Raw genomic sequence first — 21,763 nt, 5'->3', positions numbered from 1 at the left:
TTGATAACTTGACACTTACCAGAACAATATTATATTTAAAGACAGGGGTTCTTGCGGAGTTGAGTTCCTCTAGTTGCTGGAGAACTGCCTAATGAACCGGCGCCCGCGGAGGCCTTAGGGTTGTAACAAGTAGCGGTGGTGTTCGTCGTTGCTGGTGGTCCTTTGGGGGGTGCGCCTAACAACTCATTGCGCAGCGGTGTTGAAATTCGTTCGTTGGCAACTTCACTCCTGTTGCGACCTCCGTTGCACCTGTATGATACCTGCTGAAAGCGTTTGTCTACCCCGCGACACGTTCACACACTGATCGCTCTATCTCTATAACCACAACACCTAGAAAGCTGAAATTTGGTAGGGATATTCCTTTTATGGTCTAGGTGTGCAATAAGAAAGGATTTTGCGAAAATCTAAACCGATCCTGAGATATGATCAATTTTTGATCGCTAAAATCTCCATAAGAAATACACAGAGTGCAGAGACTGCGAGAGAGAAATGTTCCGCTCAAGTTCGGCCATGCCTTTTCTACAAGTTTGGCCATGCCTCGGGATGAACTAGCGGGATTCCGGAGCGAAGCGACGGAATTCAGCTAGTAGAAATATAAATTGTATAGCCAGCCCAGTTAAAAATTAGGGTTTTTTTAAAGAGATTTGACAGAGGGAACTGTAACTTCTAAGGTCTTATCGTCCCGAAATCGAAGAGAGAAGGAAGACAGCATAGGAGAAAGCCAGTCGTTCCGAGAACGAATATTATCCCATCAGGATAAAATCCACCCCGGGCGGGAATTGAACCCGCGGCCTAGCACCTACAAGGCAGACGCGCCACCAACCAAGCTAACTAGGCTGGCTGAAGACTCTTCAATTTTGGGAAGATAAGACCTCAACAATTACAGTTCCCTCTATCAAACCTAAAAAAAATATATATATAATTTGTTTCTATTCTATTACTTACCTTTGTTCCACCTGCCAAATGGGCGTTTTCTCTCGCCATGCGCGCGATTTCGGCGTAATCGTGCTCGCCCTCCTCAGAACCACGACCTTCACCACCTCCATAACGACCATCCCCCTCATCATTACCTAAAAAAATCAACCTAACCAATAGGTAGGTACTATGTACTAAGGTTTTCCAAATAAACATATCCACAATTCATCAATACGGCATAGAGACAAAAGAATCAACGAGCTATATTCGTAACCTGAATTACAGGTATACAGTGAGGTGTATGTGATTGAGAGTGCTCTTAACCACTCGACCGCAGAGGTGAGGTTTTGTCTTGGGTGAGACTTTGTAACCAGCTCTGTAACCCTGTATATTTAACCTATTGTCAGACGTTCAGGAAACAGAGTGCATCCCTTCAACAACGGAAGAGAGTATGGTCTGGTTGTTTTCAACAGAAAACACTCCGTCAATTGTTAGACAAAAATACAACAGATACAATCCCTTCAACAACGGAAGAGGGTATGGTCCGGTTGTTTTCAACAGAAAACACTCCGTCAATTGTTAGACAAAAATACAACAGATACAATTGTATGACGTCAGACAATTGTTTAACGTCACTTTAAAAAAAGAGGAAGAAGAAGACGAAGACGAAGGAGGAGAAGAAGAAGACGACGAAGGAGAAGAAGAAGAAGAAGAAGAAGGAGAAGAAGAAGAAGACGAAGGAGAAGAAGAAGAAGAAGAAGAAGAAGACGAAGGAGAAGAAGAAGAAGAAGACGAAGGAGAAGAAGAAAGAGAAGAAGAAGAAGAAGAAGAAGAAGACGAAGAAGAAGACGAAGGAGGAGGAGAAGAAGAAGACGACGAAGGAGAAGAAGAAAAAGAAGACGAAGAAGGAGAAGAAGAAGAAGAAGAAGAAGACGAAGGAGGAGGAGAAGAAGAAGAAGACGAAAAAGACGAAGAAGAAGAAGAAGACGAAGGAGAAGAAGGAGAAGACGAAGGAGAAGAAGAAAGAGAAGAAGAAGAAGACGAAGGAGGAGAAGAAGAAGAAGACGAAGAAGAAGAAGACCATTCGGAGAATATATAACTATTTATGTAGGATAAAGTTTGAACTTTGGAGAGGTTCGATAGAAGGAGCTGTAGCAAAGGAGGTCTTATCGTCCCGAAATCGAAGGAAGAACCAGGACATGACAGGAGAACTGGAGAAAGTCAGCCGTTCCGAGAACGAACCTTACCTTTAGGATAAAGTTTGAACAGGTTTGCGTTTGATAGAGGGAACTGTAGAAAAGGAGGCAAAGGAGGTCAACTTTTACCCAGAGGCCCCTCTTTCAGATAACCGTTAAAAATATAGGTACCTATAAGCTGCCCGTAGTGCCCGTGGCAGCCAAAGTTGTCCGCGCCATTACGCCCAAAAGAGGTCAAATTTAAGGAACCTATAGTGTGTCCAGATCAATGTGACAGCAAAAAAATGGGCATTGTTGCCAAACATGTCACATGTGCAATGGTAGAGAATCTTTAGAGAGGAAAATGCACCTTATCTCGTTTGAAAGATAACCAACTTGGAAAAGTTGCTCACGAAACATAAAACAAGTTTTAAAACGAGGGAACTGTTATTTCGCCCGTCAAGTTTTCTGCAAGTTTTGTCCGTGGTTTGACAAACGAGATTAGAAAAATACACGAGAGAAAATAGGTGAGGTGCTTACAGGGCGGTCCGAAAATCTTTAAAAAGGTAAATCCCGCAGTAATATTCTATAGGGTTAGGTTAAACACAAAAAGGAGCTTTCTTTTTCATTATTGTGGATTCTGAATAATTACAATTACCGTTTAGCGTAAAGGCGACACTAGCTCTGTCCAGCGGAATTTCGTGGCGAAATATTATTTTTCATTAGAGCGACAGATGAAAATTGAATTTTCGACCTTTCAAAGTTAGTTTTCCGGAGTTTCGTCTTCGGATTTGGATTTTTCACAACTTTCTACATAGGTTCGACTTTTTTACGATACCACCCTGTATAGGGTTAGGTTAAACACAAAAAGGAGCTTCCTTTTTCATTATCGTGGATTCTGAATAATTACCGTTTAGCGTAAAGGCGACACTAGCTTTGTCCAGCGGAATTTCGTGGCGAAATATTATTTTTCATTAGAGCGACAGATGAAAATAGAATTTTCGACCTTTTAAAGTTAGTTTTCCGGAGTTTCGTCTTCGGATTTGGATTTTTCACAACTTTCTACATAGGTTCGACTTTTTTACGATACCACCCTGTAAGCACGGGGTAAAACGATTGTTTTCGTCACTTAGCATTGTTTGGTATTTCCCCGAAGTTGTGTTGAGTTTGATTGTCAAACTTAGTTGGCAAAACTTGAAACACGGAAGTTTTTCCCGGGGGATTTAGAGTGAACTTGATCACCCTGTAACCACGGGTAAAACGATTGTTTTCGTCACTTAGCATTGTTTGGTATTTCGCCGAAGTTGTGTTGAGTTTGATTGTCAAACTTAGTTGGCAAAACTTGAAACACGGAAGTTTTTCCCGGGGGATTTAGAGTGAACTTGAGCAGGTCTTGAGTGAAAGATAAGTGATATAACTTGATAAGTGTAACCTCAAAAAAAAAAAAAAAACTTCCTGTAGGTTGTACCGTTGTAGGTACCTACAGTGCAGTGATAGCACCAGTTCCTATCTTCCTAAGGTCAGCCACTCACCATCAGGTACGGTTGAAAAGGTCCGCCTGTCAGGTCTACCTGATATCTCATAATGAGTGGAAACTTAAGAAACACTAAGACACCATGTCAACACTAAAGTCCGTTGTACATTGAAAGCGTAGTCGCGCGACTACGCTTTCAATGTACGACGGACGAAGGGTCTAACTTAAGAAACACAGTACCTACACTACCTGCCCACTAAGGCACTATGTCACAGTGTCACACACTAACTTGAGGAAATAGGTAAATAAACACTATACGCCATGTCAACACTAAAGTCCATCGTACATTGAAAGCGACTACACTTTCAATGTGCGACGGACGACGGGTCTAACTTAAGAAACACAGTACCTACACTGCCTGCCCACTAAGGCACTATGTCACAGTGTCACACACTAACTTGAGGAAATAGGTAAATAAACAAACACTAAGGCACCACGACATTGACACTCTAACTCAAATAACACAGAAAGTCCACTAAAGGTAGAAGCTCACTATCATCACGTCATGTCACGTGAGCTCATGTCAGAAAGATGTGGTTCGCAGTTAGCTACACTGCACTACACTGCCCTCATTTCGATTGCAAATATTTCAGCGGGTTACTTTCTGGTGTTCTCGTGTTGACCCAGCACCTAAATGGGAAGTATTGTGTCTCTTCTCGCCCATCTGATGAGAGGCATACTACGGGATGGGCATGCTACGACACAGGCCACAAGCGTCCAATGTAGCAGTTGTTTCATCGCTACGAAAAAAAAAAGATAACTGGCTAGATTTCATGAAATTTGGCAAGATTTTCATTTCAAGTTAAACTTAAGTTTATCTTTAGATTTCATATCTTTTAAATAAAAAAAAAGTCACGTGAGTGACGTGATAGTAGTGTGTTTCTACCTTAAGGCACAATGTCACGCACTAACTTAATTAAAATTAACACAATACCCAACTACCCACTAAGGCACCATGTCATCGCACAGTAACACAGCACTACTTTGTAAAAATGTAAACAAACCGACACAAAGCTGAAAAGGCTCCTCACTGAAACAGGGTCCAGGACAACTGGGGAGGGGCCTTTAATTCGATTTTCCCCTTATGCTTAAATACCTTTTGTCTTCTAATGGCACCTATTCTAATGAAATTGAAAAATATCAAACAAAATATATAATTATTTTTATTTATAATACTAGTGTTTTATTTATCTACTGGTAGTACTGGTCTTTTCTTACTTGCAGTCTGGAGTTACGTATAAGTACTAGAACAAATAATTAAATGAATTCCGAGATTAACATCTTTTTTTTTTAAGAGGGTTGACAGAGGGAACTGTAACTGCTAAGGTCTTATCGTTCCGAAATCGAAGAGAGAAGGAAGACAGGATAGGAAAAAGCCAGCCATTCCGAGAACGAACATTATGCCATCAGGATAAAATCCACCCCGGACGGGAATCGAACCCGCGACCTAGTGCTTACCAGGCAGACGTGCTAACAACCAAACTAACTAGGCTAGCACTTTAGTACGTACCTAAGGTATGTTGTGTCTGAAAATACGATGGCTTCTTTTGATCTTAAGTGCTCTCTCTCGTATTTGATTCCAAGCAATCGTAGCTATAAAAGTACAAATGTACTGAAATGTACCTAAAAGTACAAATGTACTGAATTGTTCCAAAAAGTACAAATGTACTGACATGTACCTAAAAGTACCTATTTAGGGTATATATCATCTGTGAAAATACGATGGCCGCGTTTGATTTTGCTTTCTCTTTCGTATTTTTTTCGTAGTTCTTCCATCATATCGCGTATTCGTTTCTTCTCGCCGCGTTCTCGCGTCGGTCCGGTGTAGTTTGCGCGCAGCGTCGATGTCCATCCGCGTTCGATGAGCCATCTGGAAAACCGGGAGGAAATAAAGGTTGTCTTTTAGGACCGTAGATTCGTAGAAAATTAACGGCTTGACCCGTCCGTTTGCCCCTACACCTAAGGGTCCTAAGGTCAGCCACTCAGTATCAGGTAGACAGGTACGGCTGAAAAGGTCCGCCTGTCAGGTCTCAGTCCATTCCTTGATGTCATCCATCCACGTCCTTCTCTGCCTTCCACGATCTCGTTTCCCTTCTATTCTTCCTTCAATGATTTTGGGTAGGAGTGTTCCATTTGATAATAGTGCTTATTTATACTGCTCGTATAGGACTGAAAAGTCCCTTTACTCCAGCAGTAGGCTACGACTATTATTGTGGTCAAATTCTCAAATTATATTGAGGATAAAATTCCATACCTCGGCTGGGATTGAACCCACGCCCTCCTGTTTACCAGGCGAGCGCCTTGACCACTACACCACCAATGTACCCACACTTTGCAAGTGAATAACTGTGCCAATAAGCCCTTGAGTAGAATAACTGTGCCAATAAGCCCTTGAGTAGAATAACTGTGCCAATAAGCCCTTGAGCGTGTCTGCTTTGTAAGTGCTAGGTCGCGGGTTTGATTCCCGCCCGGGGCGGATTATATCCTGAACGGATAATGTTCGTTCTCTGAACGGCTGGCTTTTTCCCATCCTGTCTTTCTTCTCTCTTCGATTTCGGGACGATAAGACCATAGCCTGCAGTTACATTTCCCTCTGTCAAACCTCTTAAAAAAAAAAATCATGATAGACCTAGACCCTATGAAAATTAGCAGTTTTGTACATAGGTGGCTAAATATTAAAATTAGCAGGGACTTTAAACTTTAGATCAGAATTGAATCCAAAGTTTACCAAAAATACGAAAATCAGTTAGATTTTCATAACAAAAAACAACAATCCTAAAAAAATGTATGTAACAAACAGAACGTATGAGAACTGTCATTCAAGAAACCAAGTGTAAAAAAAGTGAGAAGTTATGCGTAATATATTAATATGGCCAGCTCCTGATATTGATCTGGCCTTAAACTAGAATATTATGTTCATACAATCCTTTACTTACTTTCTGATCTTTTTAATCATTTTCCTCTTTATTTTTAGTAATTTTCGCTTTTTTTGTGATTTTTTTCCTGACAGGTAGCTAGGTACTTACCGTGTATTCTGTCCATTCCGAATGATCTTGTTCAGTTTATGTCGCTTGCCCATTAGATCCAGCACCAGTTCTGCGTAAGGCGTTACGTACGCTCGCTTCACGTTATCGTAGCGTAGCATATTGTAGAAGACGAACAGGGCCGGATGTATTGTGGTCTCGGGGAAGTTCATCTGGCCAGGCGTGGACGTTTCGGTTTTGATTTCGCCCTTGCCTGAAATTGAGAAAGATTTTCGTATTTTCATTTCCCCTCTTCTTAAGCTTCTTTTCTCCTTTTCTTCCCTTCTCTTCCTTTATCTTCTCTTTTCGTCCCTTTTCGTCTTTCCTATTTTATTAAATCTACTACATTCCATTTTATTCTAATACATCTTATATTATAAAATCAAGATCCATTCACGTTTCACACACTGATCGCTCTATATTACATATAAGCAACTAACTTCTTTGGCTGAGTGGGTATCACACTAGGCTTGCACGCAGGAGGTCCGGGTTCGATTCCCGGCGGGGCCGGGAATCGAGCTGCTATCCCCCGGCCTTGATGGAACCTAGAAGTACCCTCACTGGTATATTTCAACCTCCTCAGTTTCTCTAAAATTCACCTACAGCACCTCTAAAGAGTCCGCACACTCAGGTTTATTCTAGAGAAAAGCTGTGAGTCCATATACTATCCCATTAAGAGGATACCAAGAGGCCTCTAAAGAGTCCGCACACTCAGGTTTATTCTAGAGAAAAGCTGTGAGTCCATATACTATCCCATTAAGAGGATACCAAGAGGTCCCATCTAGGCCAGAGAGCTAGCTCAGGGCCCCCGAACTGAAGGGGTCTAATGAGGGGTTTGATAGGTCTGCTATCTCAGGGCCTTGATGGAACCTAGAAGTACCCTCACTGTTGTATATCAACCTCTTCAGGCATTACCTTGCTCTTGGGATCAATTTTGAAGACTCACCTAGCGTGGTAATGACGCCTCGCGCCAAAAGGAAGGCCATTCTCCGCTTCTGGACTTTCTCCGGGATCCAATCCTTGTTCCACCAGGGGGTCTCAAAGATGCGGGTCCATTTGGGGGTGCGTCGACCCCCCCAAGGGGACCATTGGGTGCGCTGGAAGTTGATTGTGGACTTGGGCGTGCACGGACGCGGGTTGGTGCGTTTGAGACCTGAAGAAAAAAAGGGAGAAGATTTTTTAAAGGCTTTATAAAAACTAATTTATTGCTTTATAAAAAATAATTTTAAAAAAGGCCTCGAAACTTAGAGCGGACAAAGCTTCAGACCGTGGTCTCTCAGACAGTCTGACCAGGTCTCCAACCTTTTTTGCCACGGTCTGAGTGTGAGTGGGCAGCAGTGGCAACAGTGTCTACAGGTTGTAACAACTACCTTTCCTCGGTGGTGTAGTGGTCAAGGCGCTCGCCTGGTAAACAGGAGGGCGTGGGTTCAATCCCAGCCGAGGTACGGAATTTTATGATACGGAATTTTACGAGGGATTTGAACCCGAGCCCTCCTAATACCTATGGGTCTTGAGTCGAGCGCCTTGACACCTCGGCCACTCTTCCGGATGAGAGGAGCGGGAGAAATAGCAGTATATTGCGCGGGTTGGTACGTTTCAAACCTGAAGAAAAAAATTGAGAAGATTTTTTTAAAGGCTTTATAAAAACTAATTTATTGCTTTATAAAAAATAATTTTAAAAAAGGCCTCGAAACTTAGAGCGGACAAAGCTTCAGACCGGGGTCTCTCAGACAGTCTGACAGAACTAGATCTCCAACCTTTTTTGCCACGGTCTGAGCGTGAGTGGTCAGCAGTGGCAACAGTGTCTACAGTGCCCTAAAACAACAAAGTATGAAAAAGTATTTACAATTCCATATTTCGATATGATTCGTCCAAATTCAAAATTCTGCTTTTCCATTGGCTATTACACTTTGTAAGATACTTTTCCATACTTTGGTGATTTAGTGCACTGGTTTTAACAACTACCTTTCCAGCTTAGTTAGCTTGGAAGGCAGAGCGACTATAGAGCGGTTAAATTGTAAGTGCTAGGTCGTGGGTTCGATTCCCACCAGAGGCGGATTTATTAAATTTAATAAAGATCTTATTGTCCCGAAATCGAGGAGAGAAGGAAGATGAACGAACATTATCCGTTCAGGATCCGCCCCGGGTGGTAATCGAACCCATGGAGAATAAACCTCATTGGGTCTTCAAATACCTGAGAGGAACTCATCCAACATAATCTAGTAAAGAGGCTGCTCAGATTATATGAGCGGCTGAATCTTCACTATGTAGATAACTAAGCATCTTTCCCTGTACACAAAAAGCCCAAAGTGGCTGAGGTGTAAGGGAACCCCAACCTTGAGGGAAAATGCTGTTCGAATACGGGAATCGAACCCGCGGCCTAGCGCCTACAAGGCAGACGCGCTACCAAACAAGCTAACTAGGCTGGCATTTTAGCATATTGATGGTAGACCCAGTAACTTTGTGAAGGTTCATTTTAAATATCTGAATATGAAAATAACTTCTACTCTTCACTGGTTTTGGTTGCTAGGTTTATTTTATTGTAACATGACTTAACTTACAGACTAGTTTCACCCCTTCGGGCATCATCAGTGTTTAAAAAGAACTTTAGTCTGTAAGTTAAGTCTATTCTATGACTTAACTTACAGACTAGTTTCACCCCTTCGGGCATCATCAGTGTTTAAAAAGAACTTTAGTCTGTAAGTTAAGTCATGTTACAATAAAATAAACCTAGCAACCAAAACCAGTGAAGAGTAAAAGTTATTTTCATATTTAGATAGGCTGGCAATACTTACCTTTGTTTGGTTTGAAGGTCTTGCCCATGGCAATATCAAGGACCACCACACCCAGCAGGATCGGGATTAGGACGTTCATACCGGGAGGGTACTGTTGACGGGTCTGTTAATCGGAGGTCGCTTTTTACAAGTGGCAGGGTTCGATTCCAGGCGGGGGCAGGTTTTACATTTTGAACTGAGCAGATCTGCGTTAGGGAAGGGGGCAATGTGAGATTTAATAGGTACATCTTGTTTTTAATATTTTCAGTGGCGTATACCAGTGAGGGTACAAGTGTAGGGCGGACACTAATTTCTATCACAATACCTATCTAATAAGAATACAATAATTATTTAAAGTCAATATTTAAGGGTATTTGAGTGGAATTTTCGAGTGTATGGCCGCCATACACGCCTATTAGGACGTTCATACCGGGAGGGTACTGTTGACGGGTCTGTTAATTGGAGGTCGCTTTTTACAAGCGGCAGGGTTCGATTCCAGGCGGGGGCAGGTTTTACATTTTGAACTGAGCAGACCTGCGTTAGGAAAGGAGGAAATGTGAGATTAATAACATCTTGTTTTTTAATATTTTGTAATAATAATGAAAAATGGTTCAATACCGTGTGTGTGTGTGTGTTTTTTTTTTGTCTTTTTTTTAATAAGAATACTTTTCATTTATTTACATAAATAAATCATACATTCCAACAAATAACAGTAATGATTGAAAAAAAAATAATGATATTGAAATAATAAAAAAAAAAATGTGAAAAGTTTTTACAACAAAAGTTTTTTTTTGTGAAAAGTTTTTTTTTTATGTAGAAGATCCCTGGTTCTAGGGCCATTATCTTACCTGTTTGAGTGACTCAGGTAGTTCGGTAGGTGTTGTAGTCTTAGACTGGAACACTAGACAGGAAAGCAGAGCGGCTATCTCCTCCGGAGTAAAGTTGACGAGCTTATTTTGAAACAGGAGTTCCGTGATGAGAAGTTCATTCTTGCTGCCCATCTCGCAAGCAATGTTGCCTTTCAATTGAACTGGAAAGGTGAAATTGATGGAATAATTGAATTACACTTATAAGACTGTGGGCGTAAAGGGACTTTTCAGTCTCATTCTGGCAGGATACACAAGGTACATTCTATTCTATTCTTATTTACAATACAAGATAATAGGTTACAATAATGACACCTCAAAGTTAAGACCTAACCTACTGAAGGTGAGCTCTGATGTAGAAGATCCCTGGTTCCAGGATTTTGTCGAGGGGGGGGGGGCGAGGGGGCCCGGCTTCCTCGCTCTCAAATAAGAACCCCTATTTTTTATTTCATTTTTGAAATCTACGTCGAATTTCATGGATAACCAAATAATCTTTCGCTATTATTGGTAAGTGGTAAAAGTTACAAGGGGTTCAAGTACCATTAGATCGGGGTTTGAGCATTTTTCAAAACGCACAATCCGCGGTCTGGCATTTAATGTTCTCCACTCCGCGGAGTGAGCAGTTTAGCCTTCTTTCTCTTGGTGCTCAATGGTCGATTTCGGCAGTTCAACTTTTGCATAAATCCAATGCGCGGACTGAGCTATTTACAGTTGCTCAATTGCCGAATTTCGTGGAATGAGCATTTTGCATTTTTTACTCCGCGGAGTGAGCTATTTTTTCGCAACATATACACCTAGGTTGATGTGTAGGCGTACCATTACTACTGAGTTCTAAACACACTCAGCACCTTTTGAAAAAATTCAGTACTTCAGTAGGTACCTTGAGGTTAAAATTCAGTACTTTTCTGGACTGCACTGCATTGATAATCGCCATTACACATTTTTTTCTCGCGTACCCTTGGAAGGCCTCTCATGTACCCCCCGGTTGAAAATCGCTGTTATAGCTTATAAGTTACAAGTTTAGGAAACAATAAAAGAACAATCTATCATTCCTCCCCGTCCTAATTTCTAAGCCTTAATTCAATTAAACCCGGGGTGCACTGAGCTGAATACACATCTCACATCATGACTTGACATACACACTACCTATTATAACACACATCAATACACTTCACTGAAAAGAATAGAAAATAATATACTTTGTTTATCTTGCCTGAATAGGACTGAGAAGTCCCTTTTTTTCTAGTTAAGCAAGGTCTTTTTACTGAATTGTTAGTTGTATGTGTTATTCTTTAACCCATCAAATATACGAGACCTTGTTTAGACTGCTGGGGTAAAGGGACTTTTCAGTCCTATTCGGGCAGGATAAACAAGATATATTCTATTCTATTTTATTCTATTCTATTCTACCCCATGAATACTATAAGACTTGACCCTTTCATGAACAGTAGACTTAAAAAAAGCGGTTTGATAGAGAGAACTGTAACTGCTGAGGTCATATCGTCCCGAAATCGAAGAGAGAGAATAGGAAGACAGGATATATCCTCCTATAGGAGAAAGCCAGTGGTTTCGACGCGAAATTATAAAAAGAATAGAAAATAATATACTTTGTTTATCCTGTTTATAAGACTGAGAAGTCCCTTTTTTTCTAGTTAAGCAAGGTCTTTTTACTGAATTGTTAGTTGTATGTATTATTCTTTAACCCATCAAATATACGAGACCTTGTTTAGACTGATGGGTGCTGGGGTAAAGGGACTTTTCAGTCCTATTCGGGCAGGATAAACAAGGTATATTCTATTCTATTCTATTCTACCCCATGAATACTATAAGACTTGACCCTTTCATGAACAGTAGACTTAAAAAAAAGCGGTTTGATATTAGAGAGAACTGTAACTGCTGAGGTCATATCGTTCCGAAATCGAAGAGAGACAATAGGAAGACAGGATATATCCTCCTATAGGAGAAAGCCAGTGGTTTCGACGCGAAATTATTATTATTTTTTTCAAGAGGTTTGACAAAGGGAACTGTAACTGCTATGGTCTTATCGTCCCGAAATCGAAGAGAGAAGGAAGACAGGATAGGAATGAATACTATAAGACTTGACCCTTTCATGAACAGTAGGTAGACTTAAAAAAAGCGGTTTGATAGAGAGAACTGTAACTGCTGAGGCCATATCGTCCCGAAATCGAAGAGAGAGAATAGGAAGACAGGATATATCCTCCTATAGGAGAAAGCCAGTGGTTTCGACGCGAAATTATTATTATTTTTTAAGAGGTTTGACAAAGGGAACTGTAACTGCTATGGTCCCGAAATCGAAGAGAGAAGGAAGACAGGGTAGGAGAAAGCCAGCCGTTCCGAGTACGAACATTATCCCAGCGGGATAAAATCCGCCCCGGGCGGGAATCGAACCCGCGGCCTAGCGCTTACAAGGCAGACGCACTACCAACTAAGCTAACTAGGCTGGCGACGCGAAATTAGTTCATTAAATACCTAGGCACATATCTTGCCAGCCTAGTTAACCTATTTCACCTAGTAAAGTATAATTAGGTAGGTATAGGCACCTACGTAAACTATAAATATATTACGCGACTACATTTGGCCACCCACTACTATTTGAACTTTGCTTTAAAAGTTAAAAGGGTAAACGTCACTATGTTATCTTAATTAGCCCTACATACACAACTTCTACAGAGTATTTATAAAGTCCGGCGACTCCTGATTTTTTTTTTTTTTAAACTGCTAAAGATGAGAAGTTGAAATTCAGGGTGATTTTTTTGAACTTTTGAAACGGCCTGAGCCAGGGTCGGCCAAAATGTGGTAGGTACTTCAAAAATGATGGCATTTTAAACGTTCAAACTTTACCCGGAATTTCAGCTTTTCATCTTTAGCAGTTTAAATATTTTTCAGGGGCCCCCGGACCTTGTGAACACTCTGTACCTATTTAAACAGAAAAGAAAAACTTACAAAGAAAACTGTTCTAAGACACGCACACGGCCTTTACAACTGGAACCACATTGCTTAGAATGAGGTGAGAACTATAAACACCACAGAAAGCCACACAACCTCTCTCCTGGCTCTCGCCTATTAAAAAAAGAAAACAATTAATGTTTAAAAAGAATAGGAGACCAAAGAAAATGAAAGTGAGATTAGTAACACGAGAACATGTTGGCAAACATGAGGTTATAAGAACCGAAAAAGAATATAGGTGAAGGAGAAAGAGGAGGAGAAGAATGATAAATAAGAATATTAAGAAGAAGACGAAGGAGAACAAGAACAAATTGTATTGTACCGAAATCGAAGAGAGGAAGACAGGATAGGAGAAAGCTTTCCGTTCCGAGAACGAACCTTATCTGTTTAGGATAAAGTTCGACTCAGGCTAGAGTTCCCGAACTAGCGCTTCCAAGCTAACCAGTCTGGCTCGGCTGGTATTAATAGACTTCTCGCATAGAACTGAAAAGCCCCTTCACTCGAGCAGTAAAAGCTACTACCATTACTATGGTCAAATTCTCAAACGATATTGAAAATAAAAACCCATGTCTCGGTCGGGATTGAACCCGCGCCCTCCTGTTTACCAGTCGAGCGTCTTGACCACTACACCAATTTATTGCCTAATGAATGACTAAGGTGCCCGTGGTTATTTTGCTGGAACATGACAGAGCAGAACGAAGCAATGTACAAATTATTCTCGGGTCCCTGGCTTATCAAATGTTTGATCAGCATTTTTTTTCTCATGCTCACAATCGGGGAAAAGACTTCCTACAAGAGGAGGTCTAGAGTCAGAACGTTTCCTTTCCGACCCTGTTTTTAAAGACCGCTTTCCGACCTTGTTTGCCTGCGTTTCGTAAGCCAACCCTGGTAAATACTTCGTTGAGGTTGTTTTTGACAGTGACACCGAATTCTTAGCCTGGTACAGGTCACACTTTAGTCAAAGTACACTCAAGACAATCAAAGCACGTTCAAGACATTTTTACTTCCTTTTGTTTTCCAAATCAGGCGCTTTAACACTTTAATAATGTAGTTCAGGCGCTTTAACAATTTAATAATGTAGTTCACGCCGGTTTTTTCCCTCTTAATTAGGCTCTTTATTTATTATTAATATTTATTATAGTGTGAAATTAGGCTTTTAGTGTGACCTGAACGGATAGGGGACATTAAAGTTGTAGTTTTAGTTGTAGATTGAGTTGAACGAAGTGTTTTGTTCATTTCGTTCCCAAGGTCTACCTGATAGAGAGTGTGTGCTCATCAGGTAGACCTGACAGACGAACCTTTTTAGCGGTAACTGTCAGGTCTACCCGATAGTGTGTGTGTTCATCAGGTGTCAGGTATACCTGATAGTGAGTGGCTGATCTAAGAAAATAGTTCGTTTCCTCAGGGACATACTTGTTTCAGTGTAAAAACAATGTGATGTGAAAATGCCTCTTCGGCTGTTGATTTTCAAGTGATTTTAAACCTTTCATCGTTTGATTTCCGATCCTCCCACTCCTAAGAACATGGGACATGATAGAGGTCGAAGGTAAGTAAATTTTATTCATTTTCAAGCTCCCATAGCGTAGTGGTCACTGTACTTGCCTTGCACACGGGAGACCCGGTTTCGATTCCCGGAGAGGTCAAAAAAAATTGTATCATGCAAATGATTGGTTCCTTGACTGGCTGTTGCTCATGAGAAATCAAAAAGATGTAGTACAATGTTTTCCCATAGTAAGTACCTGTTGTAGGTAATTTCGTTCAGGACAGCCACACTACTCTCACGTGACGTGATGTAACGTGACGTGACGTAACGTGACGATAGTGTGGATATACTGAAAGAAATTACCAACAATAATATGGGGAAACTTTGAATTACATCTTTCTGATTCTCCATGAGTTCACGTGACGTGACGTAACGTGACGTGATGTAACGTGACGTGATGTAACGTGACGTGATGTAACGTGACGTGACGTGACGATAGTGTGGATATCCTGAAAGAAATTACCAACAATAATATGGGGAAACTTTGAATTACATCTTTCTGATTCTCCATGAGCTCACGTGACGTGATGGTAGTGTGTTTCTACCTTAACCATGTTGGAGCGACGCTAGAATCTAGATGTTGGTTTTGCATGGGACCGGGGGGGCCTTTTTTTTATTTTTTTAATTTGGGTTTTGGATTTGGATTTTTATTTTTTTATAGGTAGATTATATTGTATGTAACTTAGTTAGTAAAGGGTCTGCCCGTATGTTGTATTAAAATAAATAAAATAATAAATAAATAAATAAACCCTATTTTCCTGAACTTTCACTTCCAGGAGTTCATCCTTCCTGTTCGCCTGTTATCTCCTCCTCTCCCCTCTGGGAGCCCAAGGCTACATAGACAATATGGGTAAGGAATACGGGGTGCCCTATACCCTCAACAAGTATGTCACCGCCCAGTCCAAGCAATCCTGGATTATGGACCTCACGTTGCCCTATCTCCTGCGGGACAGCGTGGAAAATAAGTATAGAGAGCTTTTCCAGGTGAGTAATAATAATTCATTCATTCATTCATTCATTCATAGGTTGCCTCTTCTATTGGAGAAGGTAGCTCTATATTTCTTCAATCATTTCTCGCCACTTTGGTCTATCTCACTATTATTATTATTATTATTGTCCTTCACGCCGCGCACGATGACAGAGGTCCGTTCCTTCAACAAATAAGAGCTCTGTTTTTCATCCGTGTATCACGTGAACGGAAGGCGTGTAGCGTTTGCTCTCCGGTGTAGAATACCCCGTGACTGCATACCGTCCCCTCGCGCCACGACCACTGGTCGGAAAATGCTAAAACTCCCCGTCCGGCCCTTCCCCTCCACCCCCGCAGATGACCCCGCCAACCTGGGCCAGATCGAGCAGAAGGGCAACTACCAGCCGAAGATGCAGCCACGCCTCTGGAAAGGCATGTTATGCGAGCGCACGGAGAAGAACAAAACGCTTATCAACGGGATCAGCGATTCGTTTGATCCGGATTACGATTTGATGAATGAAACGCATCCGTTCCCGAACGCTCTGATGTCGGATGGTGGCGCGTACGACAGCGAGATCCCCATGTTGGAGAAGAGGAGCATGTGTCCCAACATTATGTTTGTGACGCTAGGTGAGTAACGGTGACGTTTTAGTAGAGTGGGCTGGGTTCGAATCTCAGCCGGAGGGGGAATTTTCGGATCAAACTTATTAAGGCATGTTTTTTTTTTTCAAGTAGAATAGAATAGAATATACCCTGTTTATACTGCCGAAATGAGACTGAAAAGCCTCTTTATTCCCGCAGTCTAAACAAGGTCTATAGGTAGGTGTAGGTATATGTTTTTTAATTTACTAAAAATCGTCGCTTCGCTCCGGATTTCTGCTAGTAAATCCTTAAGGAATGGCCGTTCATGTCACTCATCCATTTAGTGGTCTTGCTCGGCGTAGCTTAACAAAATGGTAGAGTGGGCTGGGTTCGAATCTCAGCTGGAGGGGGAATTTTCGGATCAAACTTATTAAGGCATGTTTTTTTTTTCCTTCAAGTAGAATAGAATAAAATATACCCTGTTTATACTGCCGAAATGAGACTGAAAAGCCCCTTTATTCCCGCAGTCTAAACAAGGTCTATAGGTAGGTTATAATTCAATGTAGGAACACAAAATAATAGAAATTACAAACAAAGGGGAAATTATTGCCTGGGGCAATCTCTACCGTTCAACCCCCTCGTCGATCGACTTTGATCGATGTCGATGGACGGCCGGTCGACTATGGACACACTTTAAGATATGGACAAACATAAGGACACACCTTAAGATTGGGTTCAAACTGATTTCTTTTTAATCACTGTTTACTTCTCCTCTTTCAGGTGGTCATTCCGACAGCCACTCCCATCACCAGCCAGAAACACCGCGTCAACCAATCGACTTCTTAGGATTCGTTCAACCCAAGGAAGATCCCAACCAAGTTGCTGTCGATGACTATGGTATGCCGGAAGGCCATCACGAACATCCTCACCCAGAGACAAATCAAGAAGAGGACGTCCACAAAGTAGAACAACCTGAGAAAGTGGAGGAAAACCACAAAGGAGAATCTGAGAAAGTGGAGGAAGCCCAGAAAGTAGAGGAATCTGGCAAGGTACAGGAAGCCCCCAAAGGACCGGCTCCTCAAGAGCCCACCAACAACCCTGAGGTACACCAACCGCGGAGAGACTACATCGCCGAAGGCATTCAAGCGAGGGAAGGAGTGGAGAATGCTCAACCCGCAGCAACCGCGGACAGGCAACCTCCCTCCGTCGCCGAAGGTCTTCGAGCGAGGGAAGGACTGGAGAACCCTCAACCCGCAGCTAAAGCGGCCGTACACGAACCTCACTCCGACGAAACGGCTTTCCATGGTTACGCGGAGCACGAAGTCTACCCGGGAGCGTTCGACGAATGCGTAGAAGAGGACTCCATCGTCACCAGACGCGTCAACGGAATGATTTACGAATACGGTGGGCACAAGCACACCACACCGGCCCCGCAGAAGGAGGGTCTTGGCCCGGAAGACGCTACGATCCCGCAGCGCCCGCGAAGGCGGGGGCACCTCAACGATGCGGGTATCTATGAGGCGGTCCGGCTCACCCAGTTAAGGAAGGAATATAAGGAGGGCTGTGAGTGTGGGCTGCGGACGGAGAAGACCACAAGGGATTTTTTGGACGCAGGGTTCGTTGATCCGCGAGCCGAGAGGAAGGCTTCCACAGGTAGGGATGTTATATCGAAAACCGATATACAATCGATATATTTTTCGTCGATATACTGGGGTCTTCGCCTTAAGGAGTGGTAAATATCGATATATTTTAACGATATATCGATACATCGAAATTGGACATTTCGATATATCGATTTTTTTTTTTTTACAAAATATATATCTTTATCCACAGGTCACGTGAAAGCTGAAAACGGAGACCTCAACGATGCCGCTGGAAAGAGACAAAGCCGAATATTATGTTTGTGACGCTAGGTGAGTAACGGTGACGTTATAGTAGAGTGGGCTGGGTTCGAATCTCAGCCGGAGGGGGAATTTTCGGATCAAACTTATTAAGGCATGTTTTTTTTTCAAGTAGAATAGAATAAAATATACCCTGTTTATACTGCCGAAATGAGACTGAAAAGTCCCTTTACTCCCGCAGTCTAAACAAGGACCATAGGTGGGTGTAGGTATATGTATATGTTTTTTTTTACTAACTAAACGAAATCCGTCGCTTCGCTCCGTCACTCATCCATTTAGTGGTTCATGTCTTGTTTAAATTATAAAGAGAGAGAGAGAGAGAAAGGAGAGGGACTTATAGACTCTTTATTGGTTATAATTCAATGTAGGAACACAAAATAATAGAAATTACAAACAAAGGGGAAATTATTGCCTGGGGCAATCTCTACCGTTCAACCCTGATCGTTCCGTTGAAATACAGTAAGTTGAACCTGTCTAAATGGGACAAGTCTAAATGGGAAATCGGGATGAACGGGAAAAAATTGTGGCCCCTTCATTTGTACTTGTTACTGGGAAACACATTTGTAAGGCCAGCCACTCACTATCAGGTAGACCTAATAGGTACACCTGATTAGGTCTACCTGATACCTGATGAGCAAACACATTATCAGTTAGACCTGACAGGCGGACTGGATGGTGAGTGGCTGACCTAATTGGAAATCCTGGATGGATAAGCGGGAAAAAATTGCCGATGGTCTACCTGATACCTGATGAGCAAACACACTATCAGTTAGACCTGACAAGCGGACTGGATGGTGAGTGGCTGACCTAATTGGAAATCCTGGATGGATAAGCGGGAAAAAATTGCCGATCCATTGGATTATCAGTTAGCTGAGTATTTCTTCCTCTACTCATTGTTTTGCAGGTCCCGGCGAGCACCCGGTGAACAACCCGGCCTTCATGGACTCTGACTTCAACATCCACCATCTGCCCGCCAACGAGAACCCGCGCAAATACTTCAACATCACCCTCGAAGACAACGTAGAGTCGCGCATGGACCCGCAAGACGCGCTCAAGCGCGCAGAATACTGGCGCGACGTGATCAACAAAACGAAAGCGCAGCACGCGCACATGAACGAGTATAACCGCGACTGGTTCGACCTCAATAACGCGATCGATAGAAAGCGCAGGAGCGTCGATAATCTAACGCGGGCAGAAGAGGCGGGTCCGGACGAGAATATTGGGAACGTCGAGAACGAACGAAGGCGGCGCGCGGTTAACGGAAACGCCCGAAGCGTGGTCCGGGGCGGAAGGCGCGGGAGAAGAAACGCTCCCGCCCAGCGAGCAGATTTGACGGGCGCTGAAGCGAAAGTGAGCGGAAACCGCGGGAAAAGACACGCTCCCGCTCAACGAAACTTGGCGGGCGCTGAAGCGAACGACGTTAAACGCGGGGCGCGAACCCGTCGTGAGAACAGGGACCTTGTCGACGTTGAGGGGATCGACAAGTTTATCAATGGACACCCGCCGAAGGATCAAGCGGAAGCAGGTCAACCTGTAAGGGAGATCGAGACCGGGAAGGGAGCGCTCAAAGAAGCACCGGAAGAGCCCCTCAACCCCAACGTTGTCGGCAAACCGGGTGAACCTTCCAGGAAAGGCAGTGAACCTTCCAGAAAAGACTGTCAGCCCAAGCAGGACCTTCCGGAACCTGACGAATTCATCAGCATTCAGGCCAATCTAGGTAAAAAGAACAGAACGCGACAGCGACTCGCTCGCCTACTCGACTCTCGAGTGAGAAATCGGCACGGTGTAATTTCCAGGAATAATATTCAACTCGATTAATTTCCACTCGAGTTACAACTCGAGTTGGAAAATAATCGAGTAGAAAATAATCGAGTTGAAAAATCTCACTCGAGTCCCGTCACTGATTAGCAGGGAGGCAGGGACTTTAAACTTTAGATCAGAATTGAATCCAAAGTTTACCAAAAATACGAAAATCAATTAGATTTTCAAAACAAAAAACAACAATCCTAAAAAAATGTATGAAACAAACAGAACGTATGAGAACTGTCATTCAAGAAACCAAGTGTAAAAAAAGTGAGAAGTTATGCGTAATATATTATTATGGCCAGCTAGCCTAGTTAGCCCACTACACACACGATTTTTTTCCGAACAACAAAATGGGAATGGGCCTTTTGGGTTACGACAAAAACGGCCAGTTAGTTTCCCATTACTCATTCAGGGCCGCATTTAGGGAGGGGGGGGCAAGGTGCCCCCCCCCACGAGCTCCATTTTTCTCCTTGTACGTGAAAATTTGGGGCCCAGAGGGCCCGGCCACCTCCCCTCCCCCCTACAAGAATAGAATATACCTTGTTTATCCTGCCCGAATAGGACTGAAAAGTCCCTTTACCCCAGCAGTCTAAACAAGGTCTCGTATATTCCAATACCGAAAAGGGAAATATCAATACCAAAAGTATTGAAACTCCAAATGTCGATACCAAAGACACGATAACGAGTGGTAAAGAGACGGATACTCTGAACAACGATGTCAAAAGCATCAACCTCACAATACCGAAAAGGGAAATATCAATACCAAAAGAACTGAAACTCCAAATGTCGATACCAAAGACACGATAACGAGTGGTAAAGAGACGGATACTCTGAACAACGATGTCAAAAGCATCAACCTCCAAGGTGCCAAAAGCACCGACATTAAAGATACCAAAAGCAGCAACACCCAAGATGTCACTACCCCAAACATCGCGCAAGATATGGATGCAGCTTACAACCTCGTCAACTCCGGCCTTCACGGGCCTCGGGCGAAACGAGAGGCCGATCTCTACTACGTGACCAAACCGAAGGGCGGCTGGAAGAGGCACATCAAGCGAAAGCTGGCCGAGGTGAAGAAGAAACTGTCGACCAAATTCAAAGACCGGATATATGAGTGGACGACGAAGCACAAGTGGGAAACCTTGCCGGATGAGAAAGATCGGACCACGCCGACTCTGATGAAGAAAAAGTTCTTGAATATCAAGAAAATCAGGCAGATGATCTAGAGTCCGGGCGATTCCAACGATTCCAATTGAGGGCACGGTTGTGGTTAGCCAAGTCGTAAAACACCGACATCGTCTGAACACAACAAAAAGCGAAGAACCCCAAACTTCTTGAAGGGGTCATAACTTTTTAAGCAGTAGGTATTTAGATCTTAATAAACCTAACCTACCTACTCAGCCTCGTGAGGGCAATTCAGGATCTGGTTAAAATCCAGGCAAAAAGGCGAGGTAAAAAAGCCGTTCACCCGTAAATGATTCTGGGAAATGGCACTAGGGGATTCTGGGAAATGTACCTACGGTTGTCTACCACGACAACAATATTAACCTTGATTCTACGTTCTCTTTGTATATGGTAATTTACTTCTTATTTCCTCTTATTGTCCATCGTGTTGTTTAGTCTTTAAAGTATGTTTTTATTTTTCAGGTAAAAACTCCGACAATTAGTGAAAGGATCGAAAAAAAAAAAAAAAAAAAAAAAAAATTAGCT

The 21,763-nt window shown here is 42.6% G+C and overlaps 3 protein-coding genes across 4 annotated transcripts in view; 1 reads left to right on the top strand and 2 right to left on the bottom strand.

The window, feature by feature from the left end:
- LOC103506021 overlaps positions 1-1,070 on the bottom strand; it is an 11,107-nt gene extending 10,037 nt beyond the window's left edge. Inside the window, exon 1 of the mRNA XM_008470399.1 lies at positions 946-1,070. Coding sequence (XP_008468621.1) covers positions 946-984 — 39 coding nt within the window. The 5' untranslated portion in view covers positions 985-1,070. The remainder of the gene's footprint in view (positions 1-945) is intronic.
- Positions 1,071-5,042: 3,972 nt separating this feature from the next.
- LOC103506012 lies at positions 5,043-13,368 on the bottom strand. Of its 2 annotated transcripts, XM_017442679.2 has the most exons (6): positions 13,252-13,368; positions 9,443-9,627; positions 8,227-8,249; positions 7,594-7,777; positions 6,651-6,861; positions 5,043-5,494 (listed from the first exon to the last, which is right to left on the bottom strand). In XM_017442679.2, exons 2-6 carry the CDS (start codon positions 9,519-9,521, stop codon positions 5,314-5,316), a joined length of 678 nt encoding a protein of 225 aa, XP_017298168.1. In that variant the 5' UTR covers positions 9,522-9,627; positions 13,252-13,368; the 3' UTR covers positions 5,043-5,313. The 2 variants fall into 2 exon arrangements, with proteins under 2 accessions (XP_017298168.1, XP_008468614.1); XM_008470392.3 differs by lacking the exon at positions 8,227-8,249 and having other exon boundaries at positions 7,594-7,800.
- Positions 13,369-14,035: 667 nt separating this feature from the next.
- The window catches only part of LOC103506019, a 19,226-nt gene continuing 11,498 nt past the window's right edge, over positions 14,036-21,763 (top strand). Inside the window, exons 1-6 of the mRNA XM_026821187.1 lie at positions 14,036-14,142; positions 14,677-14,800; positions 15,574-15,781; positions 15,823-15,844; positions 16,122-16,394; positions 19,152-19,772. Coding sequence (XP_026676988.1) covers positions 14,778-14,800; positions 15,574-15,781; positions 15,823-15,844; positions 16,122-16,394; positions 19,152-19,772 — 1,147 coding nt within the window. The 5' untranslated portion in view covers positions 14,036-14,142; positions 14,677-14,777. The remainder of the gene's footprint in view (positions 14,143-14,676; positions 14,801-15,573; positions 15,782-15,822; positions 15,845-16,121; positions 16,395-19,151; positions 19,773-21,763) is intronic.

The sequence above is a fragment of the Diaphorina citri genome, unplaced genomic scaffold (genome assembly GCF_000475195.1).
Source record: "Diaphorina citri unplaced genomic scaffold, Diaci psyllid genome assembly version 1.1 scaffold209, whole genome shotgun sequence".
Classification (NCBI taxonomy): Eukaryota; Metazoa; Arthropoda; class Insecta; order Hemiptera; family Psyllidae; genus Diaphorina; species Diaphorina citri.
Note: the sequence above shows the minus strand (reverse complement) of the source record. Positions and strands in the feature narration are given on the sequence as shown.